This window comes from Zosterops lateralis (assembly GCF_965231275.1).
Source record: "Zosterops lateralis genome assembly, chromosome: 12".
Lineage (NCBI taxonomy): Eukaryota > Metazoa > Chordata > Aves > Passeriformes > Zosteropidae > Zosterops > Zosterops lateralis.
The window spans coordinates 20098873-20122083 of NC_139772.1; the positions used below are offsets into that span (position 1 = coordinate 20098873).

The window sequence follows — 23211 nt, forward strand, 5'->3', positions numbered from 1 at the left end:
GTCCCAGAGCCTGGCCCTGTTGCAGGAAGCTCTGCAGGAGCTGCAGGCAGACAGAGCCCTGAAAGCAAATCCCATTCTGCACAAACCACCCTGTGCTCCCCCGTTTTCTGGTTCTCCTGCCAGTAAATCTGACTGGGGCACTTCCGTGCATCTCCAGCCCCTCAGAGATGGGGTGGAGTTTTGTTTCTCTCATTGTAGGGTATTTTGCATACCACAAAACTGTTTAAATGAATACTTTATGGAAGGAGCAGTTCTCTCTGTTAAAAACAGAAATGTGAAATAAAGCCTACCTTTTAGCAATGTCTGCCAGTAGTTCTGCAATGCAAAAGGGTGAATGTTTGTTATTTTGGGTATAGAATACTGAGAATATTGAAAATCTTGCTGAACTGCAAAAGCATTGTCTCATTTTAGCAAAATACATATTTACTGTCATCTACTTAGCAAAAAATACATGCTTACCTTATATCTCATGTGCATATGACTCAGTAATGGTATAATTTATATAGCAGTAAGAACCATATAATTACTTCCCATCTAAGTATTAATTATAATTGTGTCAATCTTTGGAGTGTTAAATGATTACAGTTGAAAATTATTCAGTACTTACAGAAAATCCAAGTGCAATTTTAATAAATTGGATGCTGCTTCCTTTTAAAGACCATTATGTATTTACTATATTCAGCTTTACATATCCTTTAGTGGGGATAGAAAATTAAACCCATTTTCTTAGTGTAAAAAACTTTTTTTTTTTAATATTTTATTTTATTTTATTTTATTTTATTTTATTTTATTTTAGTGAAAATGCCTCTAAGAAGTTTCCTGGAGATGAGCCTGTGATAATTCTGCTCCCCTGCCACAGCTCCTTGGTTCCTGTCCCTGATCCCAGAGGGAGCCTAGGTGGGTGAATGCCCCAGGGGCTGGCTGTAGCTCCATCCCTGCTGTTGATGTGCTGGCAGTCAGTTCTGCTTCCTGCTGACACCCAGACTCACCCAGGGGTTTTCCATTAGACACAGAACTTTAAAATTACTTTAAAACGTAGAATGCAAACTAAGAGCTTGACTTTCCGGCAGCAACACGTTTCAAAACAACACAGCAGAGAAGTTCTCCAAGGGAAAGTCCCAAGGAAAGCACAGGGTTGAGCTCTCCTTGCTCTCCTGTGGGTTGTGTGTCCTCAGGCAGAAACACAGAAGCTTTCAGATGAGGACTGGGACTATTTCAGATGAGGAATGGGACTTTCCAGGCAGAAGTGAACAACAGAATCCAAACTTTGTTTTCTTTAAGGCAATAGATGGAAACCTCCTCGGCCACCTACTGTTGGATTTCAGAGCTGGCCTCTAGTCTGAATCTTGCAACTTTTTTTTTTCTGGGCCATAAAAAGGAAGTGGGGGAAGCAGATCTTCCTGTCCCACACGTGGATGTTCCCCAGCTCGGGGGGAACTGACAGAAGCTCAGGGTATGTGTTGTCTTTAAACGAACGCCAACCCTGGGAGCTGTGCCCAGCAGGTGCCTGGGGCTGGGAGCGGCTCCCGGGGAGGGAAAAGAAGCAAGGGGTGCCCCTGAGTGTCTGGGTCCCCGCTGCCCCGCCCGCCCCAGAGCCAGGGCCCGTTCTGGGAGCCCCTCGGTGCCTCACCGTCTCCTCTGGCCGGGCCGGTGCAGGGGAGGCTCGGTGGGAGCAGCCAGTGCAGCCCCGGCTGTCCCTGGGACAAGGTGCTGCCGTGCCCTGACCCTGCTGTGCCTGAGCTGGACTCCCATCCGAAGGTCCTGGGCTCACTCCTTAGGCTCCTTTTCCTGGCTCTCCTCTCAAAGCTGGGAACGCTCCTTTTCCTGGCCCTCCTCTCAAAGCTGGGAACGCTGCGAGGCTCCTGAGGTTCAGAGCTGAGGCTTTTGCTGAGCTCAGCCCAGCGTCCCTCGTTTGCATCACACTCGTTCCTAGAGGTCACTGTGGACACACCGTAACACCCAGGCTCCTTATGGAAACACAAACTGGTTTGTGCCTGGAAATGCAGCCGTGTGTGGGAATTGGCCTGAAGCATCCTCTAGGATTCCTGTGCCCTTCCCTTGGCTACAGCAAGGCCCGTGAAGGACATGCAGCTGCAGCCGGCACAGCTGGGCCGCAGCTACTGCAGGTAAAGCCAGCTGCACTTCGGGCACCCACTGCCACCTCTCCACCACTTGGGGATGGTTTCTTTTGAAGAAGACTTGCAGCAGGCTTTGCAATGGTCTGGAAAGCCTGGTACCAAAGGAACAATGTGAATATTAAAATATTATTATTATTATTTTCTTCTTTTGCTTTCACATGGTACTGGTAATATTTTTTTTAGGCAGTACTTTGCCTACTGAAACACATAGTTAGACAAAGAGTTATTTAAAAATGCTTTGTTTTCAATACACTGAATGAGATGTACTAGTGACACCTACAATGACAACAAAATGCTCTTCTTTTTCCTTCTGTTCTAAAACATGCAAAGTATCAGAAAATCAACAAGTAGGCTTGACTGGGTAACATTTATCTTCATTATGAGTGGCTGATTTCAATGGGTTTTGCAATGCTTCAAAAAGGTCAGATGCATTGCTGCCTCTGCTGCTCTTCAATGCCGTGTGATGCCATGGAACACTTTGAAGCACAAACAGGGAAATTTAGGTAGACTTGCAAAATCCACTGTAAAAAAATCCCATTGTATCCCTGTTTAAAGATATAAAATTGGTAAAACTTCCAGAGGTTTTATTCTTCCATTGATCTAAGTTCTTGAGAAGAATTGAAGGAAAGAGCCACTTTGATTAACATGATTGAGGATCTTGGGGATCTGATGGCCAGTGGGAGAATGTTCCATGTTCCTGTTGGAGCAGGCTGTGCTCACACACCACTGTCCTGTACCGAGGAGCAGCACTGGGAGATCACAGCGATGGCCAAGCTGGGCTGCTGCAAGTCCTGCAGCCTCACTGCAGAATGTGCAGCCCATCCTGCAGTCCCAGGTGCTGCTTCCTCTTCCTGGCTGACACAGATATTTATAGGTATTTCATTTCTTTGGCAAGGGTCCGTAAGGGAATATGGGGGGGGATCATCTGTGGGAATATATATTTGTGTTGCTCCTGGCCCCACACATTCGTCATAGCTGAAAGAAAAAAAGAAATGTTCATTAGATTCCTGGGAAAAATGCCACAGTACATTATTTCAGCATAACAGAGGCAAGTAAATTGAGAAGAAAGCGAGTGTCTGGAGTTTTGTTCCTCAGCCCACACCCTTGCTGACCCTGCCACGTCAGACACTCAAGAATATAGGACTTAAAAACAGCCAGAGATAATCCCAGAGGTGCACAGTCACCATCAGTGCAGTGCAGCCAGGGCTCATTCCTGCTCTCACCTGCTATAAGGGCCAGGTTAGAAAAATCTGGAGGAAGGGAGGTGGTGTTGCTGTTTCAGTTGTGAAATGAGGTATGGAGAGCTTGTGATGGAGTCTCTAGCAGATATTCCTCTGTGCTGTCCTGTTGCAGGTCTCTGGAGCTCAGCCAGCACCACCTAGGTGGGCAGTCTGGGGGGAAGGTGTGTGCTGCCAGGGGCAGGAGGATTCCTTGCTAAGCTGCAGAGACCTACTGGATAACCTGAACAGACTCGTGCTGGGCACTCTGAGACTGGGCACAGATGCCCTCATTTCCTGCCAAGAGCAGGATTGCAGGGCTGGTGGGCTGGAGGGTTTCCATGGGGCACCAGCTCAGGTACACCCAGACTTTGTAGTTCTGTCTGTGCCACTGAGATGGTGCCAGGGAAACTGTTCCCTCCTCACTCTGCTCTGTGCTCCCTGGCTGCAGGCAAGAGCCATGAAAGAGTCACAACATCATGATCTTAAATGTTAGACCTGCTTTGTGGCTGCTCTTTAACCATTCCAGGATCGTTTTAAATCCAATCCTGAAGAAGGGAATGTTTCCTGTTGAAAAAAACCAAAACCCTTTCCCTCCTGAGTTAACCTGAAAAACATTTCTGCTGGAGCCAGACAAATTAAGAACCTATTTCCTCAGCCACACTAACTGCCAAGCAATTAAGATCTGGGATATTTCCTGAAAATTGGGATATTGAGCATGTGTCTTCTCAGCAGACTTGCAGGCACACACTGTGCCCTGTTCCTGTGTTACTGCCAGGCTAAGCCAAACTCCCAAACCTCAGTCTGGGTGATGGAAATGGTTCTTGAAGGGAAAAGGAGAGCTAGGAAAGTGAAATCAGAGTGGTACATAACTGAAATCAAATATCCATGGGTGTTTTTATTTTTACCTCCATTTCATCTTACTTTTATATTCATCCGGACAATGGCTTTAAATTCGGACTAGAAAAGTTCAATTTCCCCATCAGAAAACAATATTTAAGAATGCAAGTCTGTTCTGAAAACCCTGCATAGGGCTGCTAGATATTTCAGAAAAGTCCCAGCATGTTAAGAAGTAGAATTGGGTTTTTTTACAGCATGTGGAAAAGATGTCACTCCAGCCTCTACTGAACACACTGAAGCTTTCAAACATACGTGGTAGTCTTTGAAAAGTTCTTAGACCTCAGTCAGAGATCGAGGACCTGATGTCCTCAACTCTCCTTGAGCTTTGTGAGGGTAAAGGAACAGCCACTTCTTGCAGGATTCCTATGAGCTGCATCTTTATTTAATTTACATTTTGCTGACCCAGAGCCCAGTGAATTTATTTAAAATCTCTCCTCAGGTTTTGACTGACTTAATCAGGCTAAAAGAGAGCACTTACTGGGTCTGTTAGCACAGGGGAAAAGTTTCCATTCAGAAAAGCCCACAGTAATTTGAGTATCAGGGTGGAAAATTTGGAATCCTTCTGCCAAGACACAAAAGGGAAGAAGCTTCTCTGCCTCCTGCTTCCGGGAAATCTGCCACTGACCTAAAGGAGAAATGGGCACAGTGGGAACTGTTTGTTGCTGCTGATCATCTGCAGATGATTCCTCTGCATTGGGTTTAATTTAATGCCTTTCCTGGACCACAGCTCAGCTTTGAAGAACTGAACTGCTGGCTGGGATAAACAGGGAAATGATCCCTCAGGAAACAGCCTTTTAAGGGTTAAGTAAATGAGTGTGAATTATGCTATTGAAGAGTTGGCATTTTAGTGTTTAGTTCTGAATATCAATATATTTGCCTTAGGACATTTTATCCTTCATACATTATCTCTTTTTCTCCAAAAGAGCTTAGTATTCTTCCCCCTCATTTTTGGCAATTAAGATCACATTTTAAAAATTTACTAAGGTAGTAAAAAACACATGCCAGACTTTCAATTAAACAGCTTTTTGGCAGCTTCACAGCTGTGCCTACAGATTGTTGTGGCCAAGGAGAGAATTACAAATAATTCAAATAGTTATGGGGTTTTTTAAAATAACTTTTTGTCTTTCGTTATCAGTTTATTATTTTGATATTAATTTCCTGTGTTCTTTTCTATGCATCAGGATATCAGGGACCTTTACTTGTAGAGCTGGCATTGCAAACAGCTCCTGCTCTGTTTCTGCAGATAAGGTTCCTAGCACTCTCTGGTGAGGGCAGAATAGACATGAATGAAGGTCATAAAAGAGACTTCAACTTTGTATTTTTTTCTTTGTTTGCAAGTGTTTTTTGGTTTTTTAAATGTATTTTTATTATTGTTTTTGTTTGGGGATTCTGTTTTTCTTTGTTTGTTTTGTGATGTGATTTTCTCCTCCTCTGTTAAACAGATTTAGTACTTTGCTTGTGCTTTCTAACTGCTGTTATAAAGGCTTTCTTGTAGAATAAATAATGCATTATCAATTCTACAAGCATGAATTTTATTTTGCAGTCTCTCCTTCAAGGAGACTTTAATATGTAAACTGATATGACTTTACAAGATCTTTTTTTATTAGAGAATCTAAGCAAGTATTGTAAGAAATAATACCCAGTTGCACAGGCATCCAGTGTCCATGGTGGTGGTTGGAAAACCATTCCTCAAAAGATTTGAAGGATTACTTAGAAAAAATTGCAATAGCAATAATTTCTTGCAGGTGATTAGCAAGTATTGATGTGAGTGATGCTGGACTAAAACCTTCCTGTCATTTTAAAATAAAGGCAAATCTTGATCCCCAGTCTGGAGCTAAATAGGCAAAAAAGATTTGCAGGCGGGTGGTGGTTGGGGGAGGAGGTTGGGAGGTTTATTTTGGCTTTTTTTTTTTTTTTTTTTGTATTTTATGTGTGAGTCTTTTCTGGGCCAGATTTCTCCTGGTTTGGCTGCCTCAGTCAGAAGCTCCCAGTTTAGTTGGGGTCACCAGGAACACCAGGGAAGTGGAAATGGGAGAGGGGAAGAGGGAAGGTCTGAGACTGCAGCTCACAGGGAGAAATTATCAAATTGCAACCTCAGAAACTGCTAAGGGAGTGATACAAACAAAGAGGTGTGTAATGTGTGTGTGTACATATATGTGTGTATAGGTATATTTATATGTTTGTATATATATTTACATGTATCTGTGTTTTGTAACTCACAATGCAGGACTATGAAGTGGAAAAACAAAAATACTTGTTAATCTTTTACAAAACCCACCACAATAGTTATATTTTTATCTGTCAGATTCACTTTTGTGCAGATATTGGACATGTAAAAAGTAGCTCAGGCTTGAAGTTCACTACAGCAGTTACAGGAAAATCCTTTTAGATAGGAAAGCAAATGCTTTTGGAAAGTGTTGTGTTACCATAACATAAATAATGGAGCACAGAACTCATTGCACTGCATCTTGTGGATAGCAGCCCTGAAAAAAATCCTTGGCTGCAGTACTTGTGGTGAATCCACTTTAATCCACTGCTTTCTAAATCTTGTACTATCTGGAGGTACAGTATCAGCAGGCAGTGATGAGAAGGAAGGGGTTACTGACCATGAAATGTGCTGCTGTCTGCATGGGTTTGGGCCTTGTTTTTTATTGTAATACCTGCACTGCTGTTGCAGACACACTATTGAGTTCTTAAGGGATAATTTCCCTGAGAAAAGCAAGGAAGGCTGATGCTGTGAGCATCCTACTGCAGGTAAATGTGATCTCCAGAGTGGGGAATGGTACTCAAAAATGGCAGCAGCTCTCCTAGATGAGCTTGTTGACTCAGAACGTGGCAGGAGTGGCAATAACTTTGTGAATTTGTTGGGTCTTGTTGCAGTGAGTATTAGGATGGGTTTCTTGCCAGGGAAACCCCAAAGAGCTTCTTTAACTGGCTGCCATTCATAAATTAGTAGCCCCTCTCTGGGGCAGGAAGAAGGTTCTGCTGACAGAACTTTTTAAGATGCAAACAACAAGAAATGAAAAAAGGTAGAGCTGGGAATGAAGAATTCTTTGTGCAGTAGATGTCTCATGGTTCACTTTGTTCATTTGTTGTACATTCTGACTCTGCTAAGATTGCTCCTGTTGCACTGTTTCCATTTTGCTGGTGACCTGCTGTGTTCTTTTGATAATGGCAAACAGAACCCCTGAATCTGAGACAGCCATGTGCTGACAGGCTGGAGCTGTGATGAAACAGCACAAGGGATGTTTAGATGCTGTTCTTACCTAACGGAAAAGCTGAAACTGGCACAATGGTGCTGTAACTCTCTATAGGAAGGTTCAGATGAAAAAAGAAAAAATGATGTGTTTGATGCCCATGTAGGCAGTTGAGCTGAATTCTGCCTTCTGTGATGGCACAATTTGCTCACAGCCAGGTTTGTAGGAGAGCAGCCTGGAAATCTGTCCATGTTTCCTTTGAGGTGTGTTTTCCTAGAATACATATTTTCTTTGGTGATTTATTATTACTGTGAGGAAAAGTATCAGTTTTGACAGAAGTATTCCTCTAATGACATTTATCATGAGCCAGGATATTCTCGTAGGTTTATTTTTAATCCTGACACTTTCCATTTGAGATTCTAATTATATGCATATTTATATACACGTTTCTTTCAGTGCTTTAAAATAGTAAAAAATGTAACCCAAGGTATTGTTTAAGAAAACATCTAGGGCTTAAGTAACTTAACCATTGAAGAGACAGGAAAGGTGGAATTTAGGGTTTTTCTGTCTTTTTTTCTGTTCATAGTTATTTCTGGAATTTCCAATTCCTCAGAACTACAAGAGGACTATTTGAGTTAATAAGCACTAAAAGGTTGCATCTTTGTTCTGCACTCTGTGTGCAGAAGATAATCTTGAGGAAGTTATGACTTTGATGGATAAATACTCCAGAGGAAAAATGAAATTCAGTGTAAACTGTTTTCATGAGAACATAGGTAACATTTGAAACCAATATAATGCAATTCCATTATAACTGTGCAGCTTTGAATGATTGAAATAAATGTTTTAAATAAAACAAGTCATTTTAGGATGAAGATTTCATATGATACAGCCTGACATTAATTTTATACATAGTAAGAACTACTTGGTCATCAGCAGCATTTGGTCTCTGGATTTCTGTAACCATTATAGAGTAAAGGATGCTGGGTACTGCTAAGTAACAAGAATAAGTTAAGATAAATAAAAATTTGTAGCTTCCCAAGCCATGAAGTTAACCCACAAACAGGATTCCAAACATCACCATCAATTCTTGCATGTCACCAGAACCTGCTGATGATCGAGGAAGTTTTCCATCTGACAAGTTTTAGGATCATATTCCTAGAAAGGGCTTTGCTTTAATTATTCCAGGAATGAATTCTGAGCAGGAGAAGGAAATACTGCCTGCAGTATGCAGCAGGACTGATAACTGGGAAATCAGAGAAAAATCCTCTTTGTTTTTTAAGTACAGTCCTCAAAGCTTTGACAGCTTTAAGCTGGGGTTGCTCTGCATGGCACTGTAGATTTCTGGTCAGAAATCCTTCGTACTTCCCTTCCATCAGGCGTTGCTGCTTTCACTGATGCAGGCTTTTTATGCAACAATAATTTGCACCTCCAGAGTGGAGCTGGGGCAGGTGTAAAGAGAGGCTGGTCAGAAGGTGCAGCCTCTCCACAGATATTTTTAATGACAGAAAGTGAAGGAAATTTTGTGCCTCAGCCTCGCAACACACAGACTGTGGTGTGAGAGCATTTTTGACTACAAAGACAAGGAAAAAGAGACAGGTGTGGATATTTAAGAGAAATGGAAATGCCACAGAAAGAAACTCTCATGAAATGGCTGTAAACAAAGTTAAGCTTGAAATAAGAAGTTTGCCAGAATAATTAGGAATTTACTTTTTCTATCCCTAATATAATGAGGAATAGCACTGGGATATGAAGGGAGGGGCTTCAGAGTGTTTGGAATTTGGTGCTAAAGGAATTGAGAATTTTAGCTCATGTCATGGTATCTAATGGACTTACATTCCAGTGGCATTTTATACCTTACTAAGTGAAAATATCTGTGGGAGTACTGAAGTAAGAGCCGAATTTAACCCCAAATGTCCATCTCATGCTTTTCCTGTAATGCTGTCACTGTAATGTGGCAAAAGCTCCTCACCTGTTTTGCTTTCAGGAAAACAGCCTTGGCAAAGGAATACAGCAGATACAGCAAGATTTTTTTTGTCAGTTCCCTGCAAGCCTAATTCTGCCTTTCTAGAAAATCCAGGAGGCTGGCTTGGCTAACTTGCATCTTCAGAAGTGGGGGATGGAAAAGAATGTCTTAAAAAAGAAAGTCCCTTAAGCAGGCTTTTAAAAATATATATTTAGAGGGAAATTAGTGTCTGACTTTAAGACAGGAGCATTTCCTTTTGCCATTTAAAAGTCATTTTTAAATTGATTTGCCTACTTAAACAATGCAGGCTGAACCTGGTTATTGAGAATACTGGGATTTATCAAGCCTAAACAAGACAATTTTCTCTAGAACAGATCTTGTGTAGATTAGGCAGGGTGACCAGCTGAGGAAGAGTGAGCCCACAAACAAACTTCACACAATGTGATTTAATATGAATACTGGGATAGAGGGGGCTGAATGTTTTTTATCTTCATGTGCCCTGTGGGGAACATTCAGTGTGAAGTATGGAGAGGGCTTCTCTGGCTTCCATTAAAACCATTCCTGAAGGTAAGTCCCTGCATCTTCCTGAGCAGTCGTTCCTCAGGGATGGTCTGTGTCACACACTCAGAAGCGTCGGATGCAAAAGGCAATAATCTTGGTTGCCTAAAGCTCTGCACATACCATTAATATCCAATCACTAAGGAGTGAAAAAGCAATGGGGTGAGATGCATTTTCCCTGGCCACAAGGTGAGAAGTTGATAAAATTCCTTTCCTTCTGTGAAATCTCCTCATTGCTTGTATTTTATTGACTCTCCTAAAGAAAAGGTAATAGTTTTTAATTTACTTGGATGTTGGTTGGTACTGTAATTCAATCAATTTCAAACATGTTAGCTCAACTTATTTTTAACCACCTTTCTTACTACATTTTTGTAAAAAGATAATTAGCACTGCTCACTAGAAGTGTGTGTTAGAAAGAGCTCAGCAAGTGAACTCATGATTTGTCTATAAAGGTTTCATCCCCACAGTGTCAACAGCATAATTTTACTCACACCAGCACAGTGAACATTGAACAAAATGGCAAATATTGGATTTACAGGCTTTCCAGTGTTTCTTTCCATGTCATATTGACTGTGATGATAGCTAAGATATGGCAGGGAGATTGTGCTTGTATTCTGTCCTGGCAGGATGTGTTCAGTTCACTCTTTTGGAGGGATTAGAATTCTGTGGTTTAGAATTGTTGGGAGATCACTTGGATCATCTTTCTCAAACTGAGTTTTTTAGAAACAAAGGCTTTGCCCTGTCTGGTGACACAGACTGTGAACATTAACTTCCAGCCTTGCTACAAGTCTCTGTACCTATCAGAAATAGCTCTGAAATACGAACCCCTCATATTCTGAAACTGTTTGGTTCATACCCGCTGTATTTTGTTTTTATATTTCCCATCTACACCTCATGTAAAATCAATGTGACAGATGCTAGCACAGATCTGGGATTCATTAAAAAGCCATTAACTGTCCTAAAGGGATATTTATGGATAGCAGCACTGTTTGGGCTGTCAAAACAAATTGACCAAAGGGTTTCTCTATAACCACCCTGCAAGTATGGCAGGCCAATGACAAAATCCCATGCCTGGCATCCCTTGAAATCTAATGCAAGAAAGGGGTTAGTGGAAGTGTCTGTGGGGACAATCAGAGTGAGTCTCAAATGAAACTTGTGATTTAGAGGTAAGAGCAAATGTTAATATCCCAAGGCATTTTTCATAGATTAATTTACCAATAACATTTTTTCTATAAATAGTGTTTTATATAAACAGTGTTATTGGATTTCCAGCTGGAGAGTTGGGAGTGGGCAGGCCTGAACAGGGAGCTCTCCCTCAGCCACACTCACGGGGACTGACTGTGTCTCATCAGCCTTCCCCTTAAATCCCTTTTGCACTCATTTTGTGGTTTTAAAGCCCAGCTGTAAAATCTAACTAAAACATTTTTAACCAACCACCCCTTGGCCAAATAAAGGTGTTGTGCTTTCTACTGAAACCATTTCTGGTGTGTGGACTGGCAGGAGTGGTGTGAGGAGCCCTGGGCTGCACACTCCTGTCTGGGTGCTTGAGTGCAGGTAGCCTTGCAGGCTCTGCCAACACCAGGTGGATAAAGGAAATTATCCTGGCAGCAGCCACTGCTTTTAACCCACTGAACTCTCTCATTTCAAAGATTTTTAAGAGTTATTTACCAGTGCAGTTGCTTTCCTTGCTGCTCTTCACTTCTGTTCTGCTGATTGCATTATTAGCTTTTGGCCATGCTAGTTTAGCTTTAAATTACATCTTGCTCTCCAGGAATTAGGAGGAGAAATTACATTCATTTAGGCAGTGCTATGTTTCAGTAAACCTACTCTTCAAAATATTATCATATGCAATGAGATTGATCCCAGGGAGTTAGTATTTTAAATGCACAAGGTCAGGCATGTCTTGTTTCTGCTTCCAGGCCACGTCTGACAGTCAGCTTTCAAATAATCTCCATGCTCTACTAATTAAAAATAGACACTGCAGTGTAATGCCATGCAGGAGAATATAAAGGGAGATGCACAGGATTTTTTCAGGCTTTACATAATGTAGTAATTCAGGCAGTGCCTCTCACCCAGTGCTTTTCTGAACAGTTACAATGGTCTGGAGATTGCATTAATAGCAACTTTCAAAGTCTCCATGTAGCTTTGCTTTCAGCCATCTGCTTTCCCTGAAGTTCCCCAAGTTGTGTTGCTAAGATATAAAATTTACAAATATTTTGATGATTTGCCAAAGCTACTTTTTCCAAAATATTTAACTGCAGTAGCAGTGAGAAAACAGCCAAACCATTAACAATAATCTTTACTTTGGACCTTTACTTTGTCCACTCAGGCCAGCAGGGAATCACTGCCCAGGAGGAGGCAGTGGCTGAACACCTTTATGTGTCCCAGAATATTCTGAAAATATTCTGGGACACATAATGGTAGGACATAAGATAATCAATCCTTGTCAGGCTTGTTACAGAGGCCACTGCAGAACTTTACTGCAAAACGTGGATAATTTGTGCTATCCTGTGTCACTCCTATCTCCTTCAAACAGAACTCCATAGAGATGGAAAAGTCTTCTCTGTGCCTGTTTCAAATTGGAAATGGAAGCATCCTTTGGTGTAGTCTTTGATGGTCTGTCTGCTAAAGAAATATATCGTCAATTTGTTCTCAGAAATCTGGCCAGCTGCCCAGTCAGAGTCTTGCTTGGGTGTCAGCTGGCTGCCTTTTATTAGTAAAGACTCGTGGGTGTGGGCCCAAAATCCAGTCTAGATTCCTAGGTGAAGTTTTACACACTTTGATGCCAGGCTCAGAGTAATTTTTCACATGTGAACTTTCTGCTAAAATATTTACACAATCCCTAAAAGCCCTTTTGTTATCTAGGATGAGTTGGTGATACATAACGGGCTGCTTGTAGAACATGCAGAGAATAAACAAAGCAAAGACCCATGTCTGGTGAGCTCACAGTGCTGAGTTGCTCTACATCACAGTCAGGAAAGGGCTAGTCTTACAGTGGTTTAACTCAAAACAGAGTCTGCTCAAAAGGAAGGAAAAAAAGAAAAAGAAAGGAGGGCATGGCTGTTCAACATTTGTTTGCTGTTTGTAATGTACAGCACTACAGAAGGCTTGAAGTGATGTTCTGCTTAAAATGATTTCTGTTGGTTCACTGCAGGGAGTAACTGAATTCCTTCATTTCTGGACCTCAAGGTGCCTGAGGCACACGGAGATGCCGATGGCCCAAAGTGCAGCTCCTGTGCCTCATGAGGCTGTTCCTGTACCCTGTGAATGTGGGCACACAATTTAGGAGCTGCTCTATAATTTCTGGAATTTTCTTTTTCTGTTTCCTCTGCTCTGAACACTCTCAAGGTCAGTAATAAATGTAACTTGGACGTTCTTGGGAAAAGTATGTATTTTTGACTTTGAAACTTTGACTTGTAAATGCATTTCTTTCAAAGAAAGATGATTGTAAGTAATTCTACAAGTAGTATTACTTGTGAAAGTAATACTACTTTCATTAGTATGTCATCACTATGATAAATTTTAAGATGAATATCACTGAATGACAATTCCTGTCCACATCTTTATTTAGTAAAAAAGTATTCTGCTAAGGAAAACTTGAACTTACACTCAAACTACACTAGGTCTGTCTGTATTTAGAGTATTTTGTAGTGGGCTTTGCCAGTGCAGGACTGTAACCCAGAGAATCTCAGGCAAGTGCTTACCATGGAGGTAGATCAGGATACATGATGTTCACCTGAGAAAGAATATCCAGGTAGGAGTCAAAATCACAGGCTGGGGGGAACTCCTCGGTGCAGGTGGATCTCAGCTCTGCAGAGGAGCCGCCGGGAGAGAAACCATCTGGAGCTGCAAAACAAGAATTTATATTGGCTGCTGTTCTCCTCATACTGGATTCTCTGTCACTCTTTATAACACTGCCATAAATCAGAAAACAAACCCTTTCTGAGGCACAGGAGTTGTGGATATTTTGGAACAATCAGGTTTCACAGGATATTCTTATTTTCTTAAGAGTAAATTAACACCATCTGCAGATGAACTGTGGTATTTCAGGCTGTGCCACAGGGACTGTGCCCTGCCCTGCAAGGCAGATGGAACTTCCAAAGCTTTTCTTGTGCCTCAAAGGCTGAAAAGGTGTGTGGGTTCTACCATGTGCAGCTCCAGATGTTTGTGGGGTAACTGAACTTCCCAGCAGTTGCATCCCTGGAAAGTTTGTCCATTCTGGGAGGGGAATAAAAGGAGGGGCAGGTGTTTGATTGCTGAGAAAATGCTGTTCTCAATAAACACTGGCAAAAATGGGAAAAGCTGGAAAACAGCAAAGAAAAATCATCCTGCTGCCTGCTCCAGGGATTTCTTAATGCTTCCGTGCAAGAGCTTCCCAGCTCCACAAATATTAAGAGTTTAGTGCTATTTTCTGTGTTAGAAGATAATTAGTGTGTATGCGTGTACATGTAATGTAGTGTGGCACAATTTAGTTTAGGATTATTCTTTTGAATATCTCCCAAAATATGCTTTTCTTTTCCATTTCTCTAAAATTGTTATCTCTAACAAGGAGTTCGAAAATTTTCCTTTCTGTTTTTGCCTGGCTCTAGGCTTTTCCAATGAGATGGAATTACCAGAGTAGTAGATTTAAACACAGTGATTGAAGCTTAATGGTCAGTATATGACCATGCCAAAATATTGGGTCAAACAGTAACTCCAGTTTGGGTTTAACCATGTAATCCTCAATGTAGCTGCTGAAAATTAGGAAAATTGATAATACTGTAATAGTAGACATTAGTTTTCTGGATTTTGTTTTTATTTTCCCTTTGTAGGTTGCCATGGGAGTTTGCATTTCAATTCTTTTGGACTCTAAATTTTATTCCCAAAATACAGATGTAATTCACTTACCTGGATAAATATTTCTGGAAAAGCCAAAAAGAAATTATTCTTTGCTCCAAGGGGACAAACTGATCCTAGGAGATTTGTTTAGTTTAGAAAAAAATTCCTGGTCCAAATAACTAATGAAGTTCAATTGACTTCAATGGATTCTTAATTTGCCTCAGTGAACACAAGATTTAAGCCAATGCATTTTTATGTGGCTCATTATTATTGGCTTTTATATATAAATAAAAAACCCTCAATGATAGGCACAGAACTGCACTCATAGCAAACTGCAGGTAGAGGAGCCTGCTCACGGAGGACATGGTTGTTTATACTCCACCATTTATCATTAGAATTTTTACTGTCTGAACAATTACACAGTAAGTTTTAAAACTGTTTTTTTTCCTTGAATCGAAATAATCTTCTCTCATTTCCTTGACAAAGTGGCTTTGTGTCAGCAAAGTCCAAAAGGGCTAAAAACACTACTCTAAAATTAACTCCTTGATATTCCCAAATTATCTTTAAGATTTTTGTTACGTGTTGGTTTTGTTTTATGGGTTTTATTTTGGTTGGGGGTAGGAATTGGCACCTTTTTAACTCTCTAACAGTGATGACTGTTGTAATGACACCAATGTAATCAATGACACTGTTAATGATGGTGACAGTTTAATGATATTTGGGTGTCCTGTTGTTCTGTTTCCAGGCAGTTATTCACTTTTGCACTCAGACAAACAGCATTTGCCCAGTGATTGTTGTAGGCTGGTGCACTCGGCTGAAATGAGAACAGCTCTGCCTTTCCAAGAAATAGGAATTACAGCAAATGCTGCACCAAGGCTATAGGGGGATGTGAAAATGCAGTAGAGAATAAATCTTATCCCATACCAAGGGAAATAAGCTGATCAGGAGCTGCTGTCAGCACTGGCTGGGTTCTGTTAACCATTACCTATGGGCTGTACCGTGGGAACCCAGTCCCAGCAGAGAGATGCCATTACACTGCCAGGCTGCCCGTAACTGACTTATCCCATTATTTAATTTCATTTAATTCATTTGCCATCCCTTGCCCGTGGCCGGGTGTTTCTGCTGCCCTCCCTGGCAGTGCCCGCTCCCTTACCGTGCGCGGCCTCCCGGCCCCGCTGCGGGTGGCCGAACCGGCTGTCCTTGCGCAGGCTGCCCACCACGATGGTGGCACACGACAGGAACAGCACCAGCCCGATGACCACCCCTGCCACCAGCAGCGGGGACACCAGCAGGCTGCTGTCACCGCCGTGCTCTCGGGGACTGGGGAAGGCGCTGGATGTGCTGCTCTGGTTCGAGGCAATTGCTGTGCAGAGAGAGAGATAGAGAGAAACGTGTCACTTGTCCCAGGGGTCCCACAGCGCCTCAGACACAGCCACTGCACCGCTCCTGCCCTTGGGGAAACCCAGTTATTATCTGATTCCTGGGCTTGCCAGGAGCTGACTCCAGGGGAACACCTGATTATTGGGAATTTCCTGCTGGAGCCTGTGCTGTGTGACCCATAACTCTGATGGCTTCTTCCTGCCAAGATTCTTTGTACCATGAACTGATTGATGCTGAAAGAACTGAAGTGCACAAGGAGGAAAGTGGAAATCCCAAAAGGTGAGCTCCAAGAGGAACAGAGGAATTGCCTGTTGTTAGGGGTGTAAGAAGGCTCCAAGATTTTGCAGAGAAAGTTTTGGGCAAGAATGAAGCACAGGAGCCTGCTTTTGTGGCACAGGGATTGTTTTGGTTTGTGAGGAGAGTCAGCATCCCAAGAAACTGATTTGTAGTGCAGGAAGAGACTCATCCAGAGTGGGATTGTTTGGTTGCAACTGCTTTACTCTGGTAAAAGAAATTAAAATCTATAAATGAATTATTTGAGTTCAATAATAAATCTTCTTAAAGGAGAATAACGCCAATAATTTATTGTGAAGTCAAACATCCTTTTGAGACAAGACAGACACAGTATCAAAAGTTAAACAATAATATTCCCTTAGAGAATCAATTGGTAGCATGATTATACATGGGAATTAATTGCCCAGAGATGTATTTATGGGAGATTGCATTGCTAATGGAGGGAAGGTAAATACAAGAAATTATAGGGAAAAAGGATTCAAGATTTTAGCACATAGAATCCCCCTCTCACTCCAAATTAAACAAAACCTCCCATCAGCTTCTTAGCATCAGTTAACCAAAATTTGATTGATGAAAAAAAATTGCCAAAAATATCATATACCAAGCTTGGCTGTCGAATCAGGCCTGGATATATTTTTATATCTGGCTATGTGCCAGCTGAACAACTACAGAATTTATTTCCTGCTGAAATCAGGGCTAACAAAATTTTCTTTTTAGAGTATTCTATGGAGTATGTGTTTTAGGAAGTGCAATGTGCTGTTTACAAGGATAGATGTTATCAGAGAGTTCTCAGCAATGTTTGCTCTTTTCCTTTGGGAGACACCACTTGATGTTTTGCAGTCACAGTAAGTTTAGAAAGAAGACAATGGCTCCAAGCCAGTGTTTGTTAACATTGGCTGATGCTTGAGATTGAGACAACCAACTAGAAACATACCCAGGAAACCAGAGGAATTAGCATGCAGTGGAGTTTTGTTAATTTTCTGGATGCACTTTACTGTTGTCTGAGGAACTTAATAGGCATTTAGGACAGACAGCCAAGAAATGTGCTGAGCTTTTACCAAGTACCTTGTGCCAAAACCCAAGACTAAATTTTCTGAGAATTAAACTGATGCTGTAGCATTAAATCAAAAGTTATGGACAAATGTCCTACTTAATACTCAGTGCAAAGAAGTTTTGGGTATGGGATATGTTTGGGGGGTAAGGCCCTTGTGCTAGAGCTCAAATACCTGAAACTTTACAAAATTTTAATTGTGTTTCTTATTTGTGCATTTTTTTTAGCTATCTCTGTTGGTAATGTGTCCAACACACCCTCACTAGATTTCCAAGGCCTTGGGTTTTTTTCATATTTTTGCAAATTCTGCCTTTGAGAGATGTAAATATCACAGCAGTGGCAGTTCAAGTCCTGGCTGCAGGGATTAACATCTGAACTGGAAGTAGTGGCAGGTAATTTATTGGTAATTTTGGCTGACTTGCAAAGGTAAAAGAACCATCTTTGTTGTCAGCATGATGATAACATGAGCCTGGGTATGAGGTTGCCCTAAACACTGTCAAGCACAATCAATTTAATGTCAGATAGCACTGAAATGGAATTGGTGATAAACTGTGAAGTGGGGAGGAAGGAGGCTGCAGTGAGTGCTTTCATATCTTTAAAAACTTGGGACAAATTTGGAATGATCATCTAAACAAGAAGGCCCTGGCTAAGGATATTTATCTTTTCTTTTTTTTCCAGTTGTGGAAGCCAGCTGGAATAGCCACACTGACTGTTTGGGAGAGTCCTGTGGTGCTACCAGTGTGAGCATATTTGAACCTGTTTTGCTTTATAGAAGTTCAACAGCTTCGAGTGACTTCATAGAGAAAATACTCTCTTGCACTGGTATTGAGGTGGTGTGGTTTAGTTCAGGACACCCCATTTATCCACCACATTCTCAGGGCTTCCTTGGCTGTCCCAAGTCTTGTCTGGTTTATCCGTTGTTTCTTGCCAGCGTGAATCTTTCTGGGTTTTTTATGCTTTTAATCTAACTGAACCCAGTCCCTCATATAGACAAGTTATAGTGCAATATTGCTTTTATTAGAAGGAATGAATGAGTCCCCTTAGCTCAGCTCCAAACACAAAATGTACTTGATAAACTTGTCCTGTGGCATCATTTTCAGTTTGACACTGTGAGTCTGATCCTCCAGACTTTACTACTGACTTACTACTGTGACAAACAACAGCAGAATGAGATGCTGTGTTGATAGAAATTCTTCGGATTTGAATTTTGTGGGGGGAAAAAAGAGATGTTTATTTTACTTTTGGCAAAAAACCACATTATAAATTTTCTCCTCTTATCCAAAACCATCTTCTTTTGATAAACTATGCATTTGTCCATATAAAAATGCTATGTTTTTTCCTTCAGAATAAAAGTATCTACAAATGTATGTGAAGCCCATAAATTAAACACCAGTAACAGAGTGCTAATGCTTTTGTTTTGAGGTAAATTGTATTCTTTCCCATGAAACTACAAATTATAAGCAATACATACATAAGTATGAATATTTTGTCTAATACTCTAAATATGAATTATGTTGGATGTACACAACACAGCGTTTATCCATAATGGGAGCTGTGTAAGTAACAAAAAACAGCACAACTGGCACAGTGCTGGTAGAACACTGACTTTGGAGAGCACCAGTGCAAAATTGCCTGACTGTCCACCAAGTGTCAGACAGTAAATTAGCATTTTGAAAAATCCCTTAAATATCAAACTATATTATTTTACTCAGTGCTCCTGCATCTCATCAAACCAATTGGAAAGTAACTGAAGGAGGTATAGAACAGCCTGACTTTTTGGGTGCATATTGTTCTTTCTTACTCCTGCTAATCTGCCTTTGAAGGGGCAGTTACCCCTTTCTAACTTGGCCATAACTAATGGGGAAGTTTCATCTGGGCCAGATCCTGGCAGGGTGAAATGTCCCAGTGTGCAGACATGTCCTGGGAGCTTGGCCCACCCAACAGTCAGCGCTTTATTAGGAATGGCTTCTGTTTTCCTCAGTGCTTCTCACCTGCTTGTACCTCAGATGAGAGAGAAGGGAAGCACCTACACATGAATGAGTCTCTTCTCTCCACACTGAGTTGAGTTTGGTGGTGGTAGTGGGTCTTGTTCTGTTTCCTTTTGTCCTGAAGGCACATCAGCTCTAGTGAGGCTGTGATGGCCTCTGGAATTGATAGCCTTTGAGATGATTTTAGAGCTGGATCCTGCTAAGATAACCAAATCTGTTCCCCCGGTTTCCAGTGTATCATCTTAATGAAGATGATAATTCATGTTATGACTGGTGAAGAGGATGAGACATGGAGTGGTTTTGCTTCCCAGCCTGAAAAGGCATGACCAGCTCATGAAGGAGTGCTGATGAGTTGTTCTGGAAAGATTTTGTGTCTAGAATTATCCACCTCTTCATCCCTGCCAGCCTGGGATTCTCCTTCCTGAGGGCAGGGTGGCTTGGTGCTGATTTGCTGAACTAGAGCTGAAGCACATGGAGAGAATAGAGTATCCCTTGTGTGATAAATGTGGCATTGGGTAAAAATTCGTGATAAAGAATATAGCAATATATGTTATATTGGTGTTAATATAAAATGTGAAAAGGGTATAATCTGTAGAAACTTTTCCCTAGCCAGGTTTCCACTGTCCCCAGTCCTGGGACAAAAGAATGGGACAGGAGCCATCAGGAGGAACAAGGACACTAGCCAACCCACATAAGAATTGGCATCACACCCAGACAGAGAAATTCCTCTCCTAACGAAATGCCGAGGAATACACATTGAAATAACCATGGGCCGGTGGGCTCCATCCGCATGTGAAAAGGACCTTCCCGGAATACTATCTGCAAAGTTCGACAAATCCAGGAAGCCCATCCGAAAATTATTTGGACTATTTGCTGGACTATCCTGGGCACCTGTTTCACCTCGGGACATGAAAACCCCTATAAAACCCCCCAGCTGCGATCTGCTCCGTGTGGATTTGGGAAAACCGTGCCTTAGAGTGCAGTCCCCTCATCGACCCAGCGCTGCGCTGCGAATCCTATTTGTGGTTTTCTCTTTTTATCGGTGATTTGAATTGTTTTATTAATAAATTGTTTCTTTGTTAATCCGATTTTTGCCGTTGCATTTATAACACACTTGTTCCCCATGGTCAGTAAAACTGTTTGGGATGGTGATCCAGCCCCTCCCAGCACCCTTAAATGCACTGCATTAACACAGGGTACAGGACTGGGAAGGAGTAGTGGGAAGACCAGTTTAGGATGGTGCATAGCACCCTTCATAACCCTTTTGTCTTCAAATAATTGCAGCAAAGCATCTCAAACACCAGATCAATTTAAAGCACATTTCTGATATCCTTACTTCCTCAGTCCCTTGGATTATGCAGTCTCTTTATCCAGGGAAGGTGAGTGACAGATGTCAGGAAGGAGCTGAGAGCACCCAGATACACTAAATCAGTGGAATGATCCAAGAACTTGTTGATTCTGTCTTTATGAACAGTTCCTGTTTGAAGATGTTTTAGTCTGGCCAAGAGTGACCAGCTGGACCCTTGCTGCTGCCCTGGAAAATAAATCTCTGGAAATCAGCAGAAATTGCACTGCTTGTTTCTGCGGCACAAGAAAGGAGTAAGGGAGGTATAGCACAAAAACAAGCTGCAAAAGGGTTTGGATCACAGGAGCATGCATCCCTGCAGCCAGGGGAAGAGGGATGTTGCTTAGGTACTGAATACAAGGGCCCACAGGAGATGAGCCTTAAAATTAACAAAAAAGAAATGTCTCTGTTGGATTCAAAGCTATACCATTGGATCCTTAGGAGGGCTAAAACTTCACTTAAGCTTGATAAATACCAGGGTGTCATCTGCTTATGGGATTAAAAGGAAGCGATGAGGATGCTCAGAACAGGGCAGGTTATTTGTCCTTTTGTATTTCCCTTATTCTCTTGTAGAAAAGTTGAGGAATGAGCGAATGACCAGAACACTCTGGGAAATGCCCTCTCTGTAAAGCACTTTTACACTGGCCAGACAAATAGTATAGGAAAGTGAATTTGCACTTCAGGAGGCCTAGGAACATGTTTGGTTCTCTCAAACACAGTTCTCCTTTCTTTAGGCTTTTCTGCTTTCCACACAGAAAATTAAGCTGCCTCTTAAGCTGCAATGGATGTTCAATAATAACTGTATAGGGAGTGCTTCAAACTTTTACCTCTTATCTTCTTAACTTCCAGAACTCCCACTTAATAGTTATTTGACAAAATCAATGAATAAATAAGTTTTTCCTGTCAGTTGCTGCACCAATGACATTTTAACAGTTCCCAAAACAGATGATATTCATTATTATTTCTAAATTTGAGGTAAATCTTCCTATACAAATGGTTAACTAATCTTGCCTGCTCATTGCTGCTGTGGGAGATACCTGTGGAGATAATCCAAACCCACACAAATGCCATTAACCAGGCAGGACCTGTGAATTCACACTGCAGCTCTCTGCAGTTCAAAGAGTCTTTGAACTTTTTTACTGCATATATATGTTCTAATCAGAATTAAAATTTTTCACTGATTAATAGTAAAAAATGAAAACCTTATTCAGACCTGAGACTGTGTGCTAGGCATGGCTCAGTTTTATCTGATCCCACAGCTGAAGGTGAATGTGGGACATCCTTCCACGTACAAAAGCTGCCCATGACCTTGAGAAGCTCCTCCAAGGCACAGGGTGGCCTTTCTCCTGAGACAGCAAACTCTACCTTTTCATCCTGTCTGCTGCCTATCAGATAATGACTTTCTCTCTTGCATTGACATCCTTATTATAGAGCCAGAATGAGGAAGATTGGATCACCAGCAGCCTGCAAATTGAGAATGTCAGAAGCAAAGAGAATGTGGCTGCAGAAGCGCTCAGGAAATAAATCTTTTCAGCTACTGTGGTTTTAGGGTATTATGTTGATGTCACAGCAGCTTGTATAGGTGCTGTTTCAAATTAACAGGAAAAATCTTCCAATTTTCAGATCCATGGTCTCTTTTATCAACATGATAAATACCACTGCAGGGAAACAAATCACTCTGCAAGTATAACAGCCCACTTTCTGATGGACAAGGAATATTTCCCCCCTATTTTCTCATATTCAAACAACTTGGAACTAATACAGTTTTATAAGCAGGACCCAAAGCTATTACTTTTCTCAGAAACTCTGTATTAGGGCTTGGAAATAGGTATGATGAGAATTCTCTTTTATTCATTAGAGTAAAGACACCTTCATAAGCTTAGATCCAACCTAGCTTGGTAGTGACTTTAATAGGGCAAACCCTATAATTTTGGGGTTTTTTAGTGTGAGAAACTCTGTTTTTTTGGCACACAACTTTCTGATATAAAACTTTGGAAAAATTTTTCTAATATAGTAATATATCTTAAGGTTTGAAAAAATACAATGGGCAAATTATTTTATATTTTACCTTATCAGTCTGCTTGAACTGTGATCTGGATGTCTGTCCTGGGTTGTAGTGTAGGATGTACACAAAGTATTTATTCTATCACCATCTTCATGAACTGTTGAAACCAAGTGGGGCAGTGCTCTAGTGTTGGGCTGTCTTCTGCTACTGGCCCATCAACGCCTTGCCCATGACTCACAGATAACTCCCTCCAGGAGTTGTCTCTGTTTAATGGGCCATCAAGGACCCACTTCACAACTCATCATCCCATTGTGAGATGCTCTGCCCAGGGGGAGGAGCCAAGCATTCTCACCTGGA

At 41.5% G+C, this 23211-nt stretch overlaps 1 protein-coding gene across 1 annotated transcript in view; it reads right to left on the reverse strand.

Annotated features, from left to right (window-relative positions):
- Window positions 1–2150: 2150 nt before the first annotated feature.
- Window positions 2151–23211, reverse strand: part of BEAN1 (brain expressed associated with NEDD4 1) — a 54210-nt gene continuing 33149 nt past the window's right edge. Inside the window, 3 exon segments of the mRNA XM_083869958.1 lie at window positions 2151–3113; window positions 13678–13819; window positions 15945–16154. Of these exon segments, the coding sequence (XP_083726084.1) occupies window positions 2855–3113; window positions 13678–13819; window positions 15945–16154 (611 nt within the window). The 3' untranslated portion in view covers window positions 2151–2854.